The 15,095-nt window shown below is 34.0% G+C and overlaps 2 protein-coding genes across 3 annotated transcripts; both read right to left on the bottom strand.

The window, feature by feature from the left end:
* Positions 1 to 662: 662 nt before the first annotated feature.
* LOC111492876 (uncharacterized aarF domain-containing protein kinase 1) lies at positions 663 to 11,105 on the bottom strand. The gene is given in 17 exon segments (XM_023142375.1): positions 663 to 1,027; positions 1,029 to 1,116; positions 1,198 to 1,269; positions 1,523 to 1,635; positions 1,729 to 1,866; positions 2,601 to 2,781; positions 2,873 to 2,993; positions 3,326 to 3,373; positions 3,531 to 3,581; positions 3,844 to 3,929; positions 4,946 to 5,012; positions 6,371 to 6,448; positions 8,366 to 8,459; positions 9,541 to 9,611; positions 9,699 to 9,839; positions 10,507 to 10,590; positions 10,700 to 11,105. Coding segments are annotated over 17 exon segments (1,764 nt in total). The 5' UTR covers positions 10,910 to 11,105; the 3' UTR covers positions 663 to 906.
* A 971-nt stretch (positions 11,106 to 12,076) lies between these two features.
* Positions 12,077 to 15,032, bottom strand: LOC111492625. Of its 2 annotated transcripts, none has more exons than XM_023141997.1 (5): positions 14,737 to 15,032; positions 14,606 to 14,650; positions 14,213 to 14,488; positions 13,945 to 14,126; positions 12,077 to 12,677 (listed from the first exon to the last, which is right to left on the bottom strand). In XM_023141997.1, the coding sequence occupies exons 1-5, from the start codon at positions 14,948 to 14,950 to the stop codon at positions 12,483 to 12,485; spliced, it is 912 nt and encodes a 303-aa protein (XP_022997765.1). In that variant the 5' UTR covers positions 14,951 to 15,032; the 3' UTR covers positions 12,077 to 12,482. The 2 variants fall into 2 exon arrangements, with proteins under 2 accessions (XP_022997765.1, XP_022997766.1); XM_023141998.1 differs by having other exon boundaries at positions 12,543 to 12,865.
* Positions 15,033 to 15,095: the final 63 nt, after the last annotated feature.

Below are 15,095 nucleotides of genomic sequence, written 5' to 3'. Positions count from 1 at the left end.
ACAAAAAAAAAAAAAAAAAAAAAAATGCAATCAAAATGAATAAAAGGACCATACAATACAAAAACAATTAAAGGTTGTTAACAACCACTCTCCAATTATTTCTTCTTAATCCCGTTATCCACCAATTCCTTTTTTTTTTTTTCCTTTCTTATTTTCAGAAAAAATTAATTAGAAAAACCCCTAAATAATAGTAATAGTAGTAATAACAACAACAGTAATGCGAACACGACCAGAACAGTGAATTTAACGACTCAGGAATGGAAAACAAGGTGGATATGGAAGAACTATGATTATAATGTATATTTCATTATAGAGAGAGAGAAAAAAGAGGGGTTTGGAGGAATTGCATTATTGAAGGTAAGCGAGAGGTCGTTGAATTCGTTTGGTGTTTGATTGGAAAAAATGAACAAACTCCTCATTTCAATACCCCAAAGAAAACTTCATTTTTAAGTTTTGTAATGAAAGCCCAAGTGATTAGTCACCAAAAAGAACACGATCAATGGTGGACGTGCAATCCATCTCATCCCAAAAGCCAAAAGGGACATGCATGTTCTTTTTTTCCATAGAAGGATGCAAAAATCACCCTAAAATAAGGGTAACAGGCGAAGGTTTAACTAAGACGCCTTAACTAAGACTTGAGAGTCATATAAAGAACATGAGCCTTAACCAATAACCATCTTTACTTCTGCATACAACGAATAAATTTCTGAACCTTTACATTAGAACTTTGAATCTTCAAAAAAGTCGCTCAATCATACAAAAAAATGAAAAAAAAAGACAAATAAAGGGCCCTAAAGTATTTGAGAAGGTTACATTTAGTCCTATCCTGTTTCTATCTGAATGCTTTATCTTGTTTTGTTTTGTTCTGTTCTTGGTAAGACAAACAAAAATGTATACCTTGGGAAATCATCCTTTCAGAAACTGATGATTTCCCATTAGAAGCTTTAAGTCGAGGAACGAGTCGTATATACTCTTCCAGAAGCCAAGAACATGTACCTTGAATACTCTACAGGAATGAAAGCATCGGCAAAGTTTTCGTGGCATAAATGAACTTGCCACACAATGAATACACATAATGCATGAACTTTTGAAAATTTGATAGCGCCTCAATTCCAGCTACAAGAACAGAACAAAAGGTCACTCTCAATCCCTTGAAATATACGAACATTTGAAATAATAAATTAGATGCCATCTTACCAAGAATGAGCCTCAAATAAAGGTAGCTTAAGTTTGTCTTCAGTCTGAAGTAAGCAACTTTCACAATAGTATCTAAATGCACAGGGGAAGGAAAACAGTAATTTCAATAGGGAACAAAAAAATAGGAACCCAAATTAAATTATAAAAGCGTAGAGCTCAAACTATATATGGTAATTTAAACTTTTAAGTAAAAGATCCACATAACACCTAGGTCAAAATAAATCCTTGTCAATGCAACTGAAAAGTCAGTATCATCAATTGTTCTGCTTCTGCTAATCCTAGGTAACACGATTTTCAAAACTTATTTTTGTATGAAAGCTCATACCTGTTTCAGGATTTAATTTGGGAGAAGAACCACGTAATGCAAATTTGGCATAGGTTAATATTCTAACTCGTTGTGAAACACCCAACTTTCTCGTGATGGACCTCAATAAACCACTGCGGCATAGTGGAAAATATGAAAATTGTAGAGAAGACAGAGATTCATCATGTCAATAAACTACTCGGCATAAATTCCACTTTTTGTCTTACTCTGTGCGCAGTACAGTGAGAAAGTCCAGAGGCAAAGATTCCATGAATGAAGAAATGTCCTCCATCTTTAACAACTTCAGTTCCTGCTTAAGATTTCTTTTTTCTTCATTGGACATTCCCATCCCAAGAGCAGATGTACTATAAATGAAGTGATGAAGTTGGCAGGAATCAGCTTTATATTTCACAAGTAAATAGCATTAACTGCAACTTTTGGAAACTAGATTCATACAATAAAACAGACACTGTCACAGTTGTAATGCATTTTCAAAGTTACGGGCTACAAATTTACATTGACCACCAGTAACTTGTAGTTCCTTAAACTTCATATTCATCCGCTGTGGTAAAAAAAGAATGAGCACAAAGCCTACACTGGCATTGAAAAGTGAATTCAGGTACAATATAACAATTCTTTAGCGCAATATAACAGGAAGTTCAATTTAATATATCTATGCTGTTCATCAACTCTTCAGGATCTTTTCACGACCATTCTACTTTATTGTGTTTACATTCTCCTCTTTTCAGTCTTATCTGAGTAACTTGTTAAGAGAGAGTCAAATGTCTGACTTCAAGAGCAATATAAATCTTGGTCGTTAATTTATACTGTACGCAACTGTCAGTTCTATATCAATGCTAACTCTATGAATGCCAGCGATTTAAATAAATTGGACTTGAATGAAGTCCATTACAAGCTCATAGTCACAGGTTAGAATTATATCAATTATTTAATCACATTTTCACATAATGCACCTCTTCAAGCAAACCACAAGACATACTAGTTGCATAATCGCTTGTTGCACCATACGTCCAAATATAGATTGAATGTTTGTGCTCAGAATTCATCACAATCAATAATAAAGTAAAGTAATAATCACCTATCAAATGATCTCCCAGTGAAAATGAGAGGGAAGTATCTACAGTACTTCGGGACACCAAACCGTTCTCCTAATTGAAGTATTTTATTGGTATCTAGTGTAATCATGGCCTGCCAGAGCTGACAATAGTTCAGTCTAAATTCTTCATCCAACTGTTTGTAGATTCCATGATCTAGAAGAACTGCATTATTTGTTTCATAAATGGATTGTATATGGGGCAGACTATAAGGATTCAACATCTAAAGTCCAACAAATCAAAACATCAAACATACCGAGAGTGAAGCCATTTAAATGGTCCTGAGAAACCAATATATTACCAGGGTGTGGATCACCATGCAGGAAACCATGGACAAAAATCATCTCAGCAAATATTTCGACAAGTGCTTTGGCAACCTACAATATAACCAAAATAAGCATAGAAGCATTTTTCAACAAAGCGTTAAGATGAGAAATGAAGTTGGAAAAATAAAATCCTTTATTTGATTTTTTTTGTTCTGGCAACGCATCTCAGTTATCCTTGAATGAACAACTCACGGCACATAAAATAAACATCTATCCTCTCAACCCCACTATACCTTTCATACTCTACATGATTGGAGTGACTGCGAGCGAACTAAAGTGTTTTAGTTGCCGTTTAAAAGGATCCATAACGAGAAGTTACCAAATCAACATGATTTTGACAACTTAAGTTAGTTGTGTTATTATTAAGTAAATGCAAAACAAACCTTTGCTGGTTCTATGCCCGATTGCTTCATGAATTCAATATCATCAACCTGAAATTAACAAACTTTAGTTGAGCCTCTTAAATTACAAAAAAAGCGGCTAGTTATTTATGTACCCAAGAGCTAACTAAGAAACAATAACATGGTACTAAACTAAAAGTTGAAAGCTAGTATAACATATCATGAAACAATAGACCAAAAGTCATACCTTGTGTCCTTCACAGAACTCCATTGTCAGAACTTGCCTCGTGGTAAATTCCTAAATATGTTTAAGCTTATCAAATTACCATTGCGGTATAAACATCCGTCTCCATCACAAAGAGCCCAAAAGACAAAAAATGCAAAAACCATCCCAGGCCCTTGGGAATCAAACTTGTGATAACAGTATCATGATTATAAATCCTTTTACTATTAGTTATTGGTTTGTATTGTAGGTTGCCAAAGCACTCGGGAATCAAACATATGATACAGGTGGCAAATAGAAAATTGTACATGACAAACAAGAGCCTCAATTTCCATACCCAATATACTTGAGGAATCTTGATCAAATTGTTGTTCTTGAAGTTTTCAGCAGTCCTCTCAGCATTTCTAGCTTCGTGGATGAAATCTGCACGCCAAAATGTATACTGATCACTAATTTACAGGAAGTTTTGGCATGATATCCCATTGAAAACTATTCCGATAACAGATTGTATACATTTACAGCCTAACTTGCTGAACAGGGGCCTAATTCACAAGCCTGTTTCATCATTATTCAGCATATTCTCCAGATTTGTAGAGACCGTATATTTTTAATCCCAAGATTATTTAACCTTCCATAAACTAATAGGTCTTTGATTCGTAGAAAATGGTTCTTAGTTACAAATGGAAATTCATGAACCTACTTTTAAGTTTATCCATAACATATCGAAAGGAGAATGCCACCATTAACCAAAAAAAATCATTCAGCCTCTAAAGCAGAATATTGATCCATCCAAGCATATAGAATTTAAAGGGAGTGGGGCCCATTTTTGCTTTTCAAGAGTTGGGAGAAAAGGAAAGTGGTCTAAAGCCGTTCGTTCCAATCTTCTAGAATAGCATCCCCAAATTTAGCCAAGATATCATCTAAAGTGAGAAACCAGTCAATAAGTGAGTGGGAGGGGGACTAACTGTTGACAGACCAAGTGAATGGTTTGGAGTGGAAAACCACAGAGATTGGCTTTTTAAATAAACCTGTTGAACAACTTCATGCTACAGGTAGGTTCTTTTCAATAAGTCGCAGTCACTTATTGCACTGGTTTAGTGTTCACACCATAAAATGCTTAAACCCGTGCTTAAAATCAATCAACCATGTAATCCCTAAATAATATCAGAACCATACCAAATAAGTATTAAACTCATAAAATTAATGATTGGAACCTATAAGACATAAAACTAAAAATCTAATGACTTGTTAAAAACTGTTAAGGGCTTGATTGATACCACCCTCGACAATTCAAGGACTCATTAGAAATGTTTTGAAGTATAAAGAATAAATAGAAACAAGAGTAAAAGTTTGGAGACCAAACTTGTAATTTAAGCTAATTATTAAATATAACTACCATGGAAAAACCTCAATGGTCCATAGAAGTTTTGAAAACTTACCCAACTCCATAAAAATTGTCTTTTCAAATTCTGATGCCAGCCACTGGAACCTATAGTCTGGGAATAGCTGTATGAAAAGTCAACAGCCAATGGCAGGGGATAAGCAGTTCTTAAAGAAAATAATTTTAAAAGATATGCATGAAGAGATGAAAATTAAAGAATGAGACAATTATTACAATAGTTAAAGAGCCAATGGAGTTGTAGAACTAGAAAGACTGATTAGTTGGCTTGGACTTGCATAAAATGATTTTTACATTAAGAATCAGTCAACGAAGTCAGATATAAAAGCTAAAAACATAATCACATCAACTATTTGTCAACCTCTTCTTCATATTTCTTCACCTTGGAATGAGCCAATAATTTGATCCGTCTATGGCCAGATCTCATATGTGGAAAGCCTTCTATGGCTTCCTAATGAAAAACCAATTGTTAAACCACTTTGAGTCTAGATAGCATCTTTCTATTCTTCGTGGCATTGACCACATTTGTTATCCTATTTGTTTCTCTCAATCAGTTTCTCTACGAAAATAGGTTTTCTATCAAAAGCTAAAAAGAAAATAACCCTAAGCTAGGCTATTCTTTCAGACTATATAACCCCACAAATGATAAATCTCAAGAGAAATTTGTTTACAGACCAGGATCGTAACTCTAAATGTCCTAACCAATTTGTAGTATGCCCCATAGTCTTATACGTATTATTCAGTTATTTAGTTGCTGACTTTGTATATATGTTAGGAACTTTTCAAAGAAAGTTATGAGGATGTTTCCTATAAGAAACAACAATAATGAATTATGAAGAAGCCAGAGAACTCAACAATGCATCCCTTCTATTGGAGATCATTCTGCCCGATGAAGAACTTGGGTACTCAGAAGGATATATGGTTTATGATGACTTTACACAAAAAACACAGAAAAAGACATGTATGCTCCCCTTCCTAAGAGAAAAAAGCAAAGACCTTTGAAAAGATGGTCAAAAGACAACTCAGATCTTTGTTTTTCTTTTGGATTTTACAGGAACAACATAGTTGGGTAGAAGACGCAATTGCTTATGATATTCATATTTTTCTGAGATTTTATTCAAAGACTGTTTCCATATTACTCTCTCAATAACTCCCCAATTCCAACATTGTTTTATGTTCCTCAATCTTACACAAGCTATCAAAAGTTCCCAAATCATTGCAGGGAAGACAAAAAAAGGGCAAGGTTGGGAAAAAGATAATGTTATTCTAACAATAGGTGAGCCATGAAGGAAAAATATGGATTTATTAAGTTCTAAAGTTGTTTAAATTCAAACAGCCCTTATCTAGCATGTTTAAATGTTAGAAAAGAAATAACCAAAATTACATTTATTGTAAATGGCCAAGCAAGATGCACAAAGCTATACATTGTATAAAAACTTAATAAAAACGTACGCAATATTCTCACCCATGAGATGGTTCTCGATAGGAAAGACATGACTGTTATGTCTATTTTCACGTGTTGCATCAATCCTGGGTACTGCACCTATGTTCAAAAATAATAAAAATAATCACATAGAAATCTGGTTTTATTAGAAGTAATTTTTTATTCTATACAATGAAAATCCAATATTTTGAACAATCTAGAAAAGGTCAACTACACGTTTTTAAAGCGTGAATTGAATTGAAGCACAATAATTCTCTACATCCTAAGCTTGGAAAGAAAAAAATACCCCTAAATTATGGGTTTTCCTAAACTTTTTTAAAAAATACCCCTAATCTTCCAAAAAAAAAAAAAAATTCAAAGACACCCTTTTTGTTTCAATAATACCCTTAAACTTTGAGAAATACACAAAAATATTTCCAACCTTTCAAAAAGGTTAAAAAATACCCCTAATCATAAAGTTATGAATGGAAAATGCTAAAATTTCGTTTCAATAATACTCCTGGCCATTCAAAAAGTTAATAAAATACTATGTTTCTTCTCCTTCCTCACTCTACAGAAATCCTCATCCATGAAAATTAATGAGAATGAATAGATTATTAGCATTTGAAAGGTAATAGTAACAATTGACCAAATAAGCTCCAAAAACCCAAAATCCATAACTATAACCCTTCCCCATAACTCTCCCAAGACAAAAAAGAAAAATGAAAAACAAAAACTAAATTGTTGTTAGGATGGATTTAGAAACCTAACTGGGTAGATTCAAGTACGGATTTGTTCAATTCTTCGAAGTTGAAGGATAATTTATCGTCCTTTTGGTTTTTGAGATCGATTTCTTGCTTGAATTTGATTAAAATATTACTACCCAAATGCTTGAATTTGATGTCAAATGTAGGGATGAAAAAATAAATTTTTTGATGATCCACCTGCCACTTTCATCTCTAGGTTTGTTGTCTTTCATTGCATCAAAAGTAACAATTGTGTTTGAAGTTCATTTGTGACTTTGTGTTTTCTTTTAACTTTGGGACTTTTTTTAACAATTGTTAATGAAGCATTAAACTTGAAATTTTAAGGCAGAAACTAATGTGCAAAGGCTTTAAGTTGGCGTTGCATAAAATTACTCAATACAATACCACAAGTGTACGAGTCAAGTTTTAATATAGATGTCAGAGTATCGTCCACATGAATGGTGTTCTAGTTCACTTAATTATCACAAATGTCATCACTAAATTTTATTTAGAGAATAAAATAGAAAGATGAATAAGAACAAAATAAAACAAAAGATGGTGAACAATTAGAGAGAGATATCATAAAGAGTTCACCAATCAAACCAATGATTCAGTTAATTAAACAACTAAGATTAACATTCAAATAATCTATAAGTCAGAAAGGCAAAGGTAAAAATTGCCTAAAATGTCAAGGATATTAATGAAACTTTAAGTTTTCCATTCAAAACTTAAAGTTTAGGGGTATTAGTGAAACGAAACTTATCCAAAACTTAATGGAAAGAGTACTTTTTTTAACGTTTTTTAAGGATCATGAATCTTTTTAGAACTCAAGTTTATTATTGAAACAAAGTTAAGGAGTATTTTACATAATTTAGCCTATGTAAGATAAACATAAACATGCCTGGAATAATAAATGTAGGAAGAAAGAATGAAATGAAGAAAATAGAAGATAACATATAATAAACAAATAAAGTTCAAGTATAATGAATCTTTTAACAATAAATGCAATCTGTATAATCACAATTCAGTGACCTAAAAATTAAAACTCCTCATCTTCATTTTATCCGTCAAGACATGTGGCCCTTTATATCTTCCAATTTAGTCTTATCTCTATCATCCTCCACATTAATTAAGGTGGTCGAACCCAATGCCCTATTCATTGTGTTTTCAGCACATGCTCAAATATGCTGCCACTATCTTAAAGAATTGTCATCAAACACAAAATCATCATCCTCTAGTTTCCTCAGCATGCAGCACAATAAATTAAATGATACTGTCCATATTGACAAACCTTGATAGCTACTTCTTGATTATTTTTCAGTATACCACGGTGCACCTGAGCAATTGATGCAGCAGCTATAGGTTGTTCATCGAATGAAAGAAATCTGAAGTTAAACAAACCCCAAATTATGGAATAAAACAATCTCTAACCCCGTAGACTGTGGACAGAACTTTTCACGAAGATAATTCAGGATAAATAAATAAAATAATCTGGTAATCCAGTGCACCAAACACATAATTTTAGCCCGACCCTATAAGATTCAGAACAAGCTAAAAACCAACCTAACATGTATGCTACTCATTTAACCAGAGCTCCAACTTCCTTTTCTTTCTGCAGTTAGGCAGTTTCCTTTTTGATTGTTACCTACAACTATTACATAACTGACTCAAAAATCATGAGAGCAATAAGATCATTCTCACTTGACATTCCAATTTCAATTGCTTTCATTGGCATGAGAAATCAAACTCAGTATGAGAATGGCTTCTCCCAATAATTTATCTAATTGATGAACTTAATATTATTTTCAAATATAGAAAAATGACCTTACTTGACTAGAGAGTTGTTGTACAACTTCGTCCTTGAGTTCAATAATCTTTCAAATATAGAATAAAAACCAAAGAACAAGACCCCTGAAAAGACTTAATGCTTACTATGATGCCATCATACACATCCATGAATAATAGTTAAGAAATAGTAAGACTTAAATTTCTATGAATTTTTTGCATGTCTATTTCAATCTTTTGGACCATCCTACCTGTGGCTAGAAGAGGTTTAAGCATGCCTGGAGTCTAAAGATTGCCGTGATATTCTGCTTGATTATTATAGACAATTTTGTAATTGAACTGCAATACCCTACCAAATAAATTTATAAATTACAGAATTGAAAAAAAACATTTCGATCTTTTATGTTTATTTTTTCATCAATTATTATAGACACGGAGATCAGCTGAAGTGGTCATTGGGTGATACAAAATTTAACTATATAATAACGTCATTGACAAAAATGGTTTTTTTTTTAAGTTCAGGACTAAATAAACATTTTAAAAGTTTAGGGACTAATATGAATAAATCTAAAAGTTCCAAAATGGGATTAAAATTTAAAATAAATATATCTAAAATTAAAAGTGCTAAACACAAGTGGAAAGCGCATAGTAGCTAGTCCCACTAAATATTTATAAACTTACATTGCTGATATATCTGAACCGAGGTTGTAGATTAGAATATCTTTTATATCTTTGAAAGGACAAGGAACAGCCTGAGGTGTTAATGACTATACAAAATTAAACAAGAATGAAAGAACCTCATTCTACAAATTTAAATTTTCAAGAAACTTAGACTAAACCTGATCTTGCAGTGAAGAGAGAATGGACGAGTATTCATTTGGTGTCTGCCGCAATGAAGCTACAAACTGACCAGCTTTAACATAAAACCCTTTGTTAACTTGGCATAGCTTTAAAATTCTATTTGCAGAGCGTCGATGAACCTAACCAAGTTCATTTTCATTAAAATCAGAAATAAGTAATAGCATCTTCATTAGAATTGAGTTAATAGTGCTAATCTTTCCGGTCAAAATTAGACTCAAATTCCATGAAGCCCGAGAATAAGATGAACAATCTTAAAGCCTGAGAATAAATTTCAAGAATTATTAATTATATTTATTTCATCTTAAGTGTAAACCTTCAAGTTATCAAATGTTCCAGTCGATCTCGTTGACATAAAAAATTATGCATATTATATAAGATCAAGTAGGTAAAAGAAGGGAATGAAAACCATTTCTTCTGCAGTTCATAAGACCCATACCAAACTTGAAAGACAGGCGAAGTGTTTAAGTTTCAAGAATCCAGCATATATTAACGAAAGATGGATCATCTAAAACGAACCTACTCGGCTAGAAATTATACAAAATTCTGAAGGCAAGAAAACTAACTCAAAGAAAGCCTATTTGATCGAAAAGGACAGCACATGAACTTCCATCAGCAAGCATTAGAGAACGATGATTGAAGACCACAAAACCCCCTACGCGCCGCAAGAAGTGAGAGATTGTGAATGCGTGTGTGTATTTCGTTTAATTTCTAATATCAAAATCAACAGTTCACAAGGCTAAAACTACAAGGCTAAAACTACAAGCCAAAAGGTAAATATACACAAACCTCAGATAATTTAAGACGGTATTCCTCAGAGTTCGCTAGCACCCCTTGCAAAGAGTACTTATAGTCAAGAACTACCAGAGAAATCTGCCATTCAATAATACCGAAGTTAAGAAACAGTTCAACGATCTGAAGAAAAGAAAAAAAAAACATAAATAAATCGAAAGAGAATAAAAGGGCATAGAAAACATCAGACTGTGGAAATCGCGCGAGAGGAACGACGGAAGCCGTTAACAGCGGCCCTAAGTTTCTCCCCAAAATCGAGAGAAGTGGAATGAGAATCGGAAGATGATGAGACAAATTTGGAATTAGAGTTCGAGGTCTGGAACGCAAGTCCAGTTCCCGTTGTTAGAACACACAGAGTTGCCACAGAGCGAAAGCTGAAAATCTCCGTAATCCTCCTCATTTGGAGTTCACTAGTTCTTCGTACTTGCTACTGCCGCCGCCGCCGCCGAGACACAGAGAGAATCTGTATCGGGGGGATTTTGGCGTGCAATTCAAATTCGAGCTGTGGATTGTGCTTCCTCCACCGCCGGCAGTGGAGGACGATTATCGCGGGAATTTTTTTTTATTATTATTTTATTTTTCCAGTTCCCGGGGAATTTTTTTTATTCTAAAATTTTCTTAACACCGACCCCAGTACATTGATTTTAGCTAATTATTAATTTGGACCATTTATTACGTCACCTATAAAAACTGCTCGCACTTTTTAATTTTATATTGTATAAATGAAAAATAAACGACCTCAATAATAATAATAATAATAATAATAATAATAATAATAACAATAACAATAACAATAAATAAATAAATGTATATAATATTGGTTAAGGCAAGCAAAGCCCCNACAAAAAAAAAAAAAAAAAAAAAAAAAAAAAAAAAGCGAAAGCCTAAAATTTCATTCATTTAAGTGATTAAGTTGAATAATTATTGTAATTCAAACTTTAAATTTTAATAAATGGACATTAAAAAACTTGAATCACTGGTACAATTATAATTACTTAGAATTATTTTAGAAATACAACTAATATTCTTATAATTATATCATACGTAAGTTCACATTTTAAATTGATAGACTTAAAGTTATTAAAATCTACTCACGTAAAAGTTGAGAATTTTTTTAATTTAATAATTTAAAATAGAAATTAACACTTTTGAATCGTCAGTTTTAGCCCGTTCCCAACTTGTCTTGCTCTCAAGTTGGGACGGTAAGAACAAAAAAAAAAGATCAAAACATTGAAAGCCTTTTCCAAAAATCAAGTTGTTAAAGAAAAAAGANTTTTTTTTTTTTTTTTTTTTTTTTTTTTTTTTTTTTTTTTTTTTTTTTTTTTTTTTTTTGTCAATTCCATTCTCTACATCTATCATCTTCTCCTCGAGCTACTTACTCTCGAGACATTTTGGTAAGTCGGATCCTGGTGGCCTTCTCCAGTAGAATTGCCCAATCCTATCTTTCCAGGAAGTCAATCCTCAAGTTTGTAACATAAAAGTTTATTATAGCATCATTCAAACTTAGATTCTAAACGACTCGGTATCCAATCTAGTTTCAAATTTAAAAAATAAAAAATAAAACAGGAGGAGTCTAACTAGTAGTATCCACATTGATTTTTGTTAAACACAGTATAAAAATTCTACAACAAAGGCCAAAATAATAACTATGAGAGAGGGAGAGATTTGAAAGTTCAAAACAAAAAGGGGAGGCCCTTTGAAGCCCTACCTTACACTATTCAGGACACAAACACAAAAGCATGCACGTGAAGCCACAAAGAACAGATTATGAAATGGCCGAGAGGCAGAGGCAAATAGGACCACTAACACCAACACAACACACAATCCTTTATGATACCCACCCCTCTCACCATCTCCAAGACCAACCCACATTCTCACCTGCCCCTGTTCTTCCATTTTGCTGCATTAACACATAATCCAAATCTCTGCTTTTCCATGTTTTTAATTTGTTCTTAGCTTTTTCACACTGTTTGTCAACAACCTTTGAGTTTTAGATGACAAATTAACCTCTTTCTTCTTGATCTCTCTTCTTCTTTCTGCTTCTTCTTCTTCATCATCCATGACAAGCATCCTCCTTGCTTGAACTTCTCTTCTGCTATTGTTTCTCTATGTACTACTTCCTTTTCTTCTTCTTTTGCTCTCTCCTCATTCAATTCTCTTCTTATCACCTGCATTCAGATAACGTTGCTTTATATCAGTGTCATCTAAAATGGCTTTTTAAGGCCGGGATGCTCATTCAGGTAATTCCCTTATTGTTGCTTAATAGACTACTAAGGTGTTCGGAACCACGGACCTCCACGATTGTATAATATTGTCCACTTTAACCATAAGCTCTCATGGTTTTGCTTTTGGATTCCCGAAAATGTTTCATACCAATGGAGATGTATTTCTTACTTATAAACTCAAGTGCATCCCCTTAATTAGCCAACGTGGGACTCCCTCCCGACAATCCTCAACATAAGGGAATATACATGAAAAAAAGAAGATCTACAACAGCATTTTCAATGAGAAATATTAATACAGCTCGAGATCTTGATGTAAAAGCAAGGAATATGTATGAACAGGAGAATTTTGATGGGTCCCCCCCTAAGGTAGAAGGAAAGAAAATGAAATAGATACCGAAGAACGAAAACAAACAGATACGTATTTCAAGGAGGGAAATTTGAAATTTATACAGTAATTCAAGTGTTGAGACAAATCTCTCTAACACCAAGAATTGAACTTTCTGTTTGCTTCTGAAACTTAAGGCTGGGTTTTCTGACATCTGATATTATCACTTTATTTTCTAGAAAAATATGTTTCTATGGTATAGAGACAATCACAACCGTACGAGCTGGAAAGTAGGCCAATATGAGGAAAAAATAATATCAAAAAGGGACCAAAACATAACAACTTGTGGCTAACAAAAACAGTCCCCCACCTTGGATGGTTATAGCACTCTGTTTCATGACATGTATGGGGACAATCCTGATTTGGTTGGCTCATCCTTAGAGGGAAATAGATTGGAGAGAAAGCTTCTATGTCTGAGAAAGCTGAACTTCACGTATGATCCACTTGTTTCTTCCTTGTCTTAGATTATGTTCTTTGAGGGTTAGGCTGACAGTTCAATTTTGCATTAAGCTTTTCACCTCAAGCTATGAACAAAGGCCATAATGTTGGGATCCCAAGCGAAATTGTTTCAAATGTTCACTAAAACTATGTCTCATTCTGAAAAATTAACATCAATTTTCCTGTCAAATCACTACCAAATCCATGTTTGTGGGTTTCTTTCCTAATTAATAACAACTCATTTGTTGGCTGCCGTGTTAATTTATGAGCTTATCAGCGTGTTAAAACTATATTTATAAACATTATTTAGACATTGTTGAAATCAAACTAAAAGCATCAGACGAATATAACAAAGATATAGCCTATGAAAGATTGGAGGTGGCATACCTCTGTCTCGGGAGTACTTTTAGAATTGGAATTGGGCGAGTCTTCTTCTAATTCGCATCTCTTTAATGCTCTCTCCACGATAGGAGGCGTGGAAGCAGGACTAGGACTGTTTGAACCAACGACTGGTGGTGTGCTTTGAGTTCCCACATCTCTGGTCATGCCATTGGCTTCCACTTTGTTCTCTGAAAATCACAACAGGAATTCAAAATTTTCCAATCCCAAATTCGATCAAACTCGAAATTCTAAAGAAGAACACAGATGATTCGACCTGGAATTGGGAGTTTCTGAACTAGTTGTGAAATAGAATATGGCTTTGTTCCAATTTGCGAATGATTGGAATAAACTAAAGGAGCAGATATGGCAATTCTGTTCGCTAAGTTCTTGAATGACCTCCCACTAAGCGATTTTGCAGACAAACACTCCATGGGTACTTCCCCAGAAAGTGGATTACATATATATTTCTCGGCTTCATTCCACTTCGAATTCAAAGTAAACCCATCAAGAGAAAAGCATTCCCAACTGTTAAGCGACCTGGCTTGCAGTGCTGCACAAGAAGCAGCACCCAATCACAAAAAACAACCTCAAAACTCCCAATTTCCACAACATGCATTTTCAAGAACACCTTGTAGGCAAAGTAAAATCCGAATTCAAATAAACTCACCCTTGATAGCATTAGTGAACGAATAAGTAGCAGGGTTAATTTCGTCTGCAAACAGACCCCAGATAAGTTAAAGAACAGAGGAATCCATGGCAAGAATCAAAACTCCACAGAGAGAAAAAGAAAACAAAAACCTCCGAAAGGGTATCCAGGGGAGGAGGCGGTGCTAGTGACGGCGGTGACATTTGATCGAAGCGACCTCGCGTCTTCTCGAAAGCTTCTGATGTAGGACCCGGAGAATCGCCTGGAAATGGCGGGGTCGCGGCCAATTTTAGCCTTTGCCGCCCATTCACGGAGGCTGAACTCCGGTTCGTCTCGCCGGTGAGAAATGAATGGAGGTTGCTCCATGGAAATGGAATTTTGAGCTTAACAAATTTACCAGACCTTCAAACTTTTCAAGTGTCCCTGCTACTACTCAAATGCTTTGTGCTTTGTGAATGCCCACTGTTTTTCTCTTTTTATTTCTAAGAGTTTTTCAATTTGAAATTTAAAT

Source organism: Cucurbita maxima, unplaced genomic scaffold (assembly GCF_002738345.1).
Source record: "Cucurbita maxima cultivar Rimu unplaced genomic scaffold, Cmax_1.0 Cma_Scf00018, whole genome shotgun sequence".
Classification (NCBI taxonomy): Eukaryota; Viridiplantae; Streptophyta; class Magnoliopsida; order Cucurbitales; family Cucurbitaceae; genus Cucurbita; species Cucurbita maxima.
This window is presented reverse-complemented; position numbering and strand designations above follow the sequence as displayed.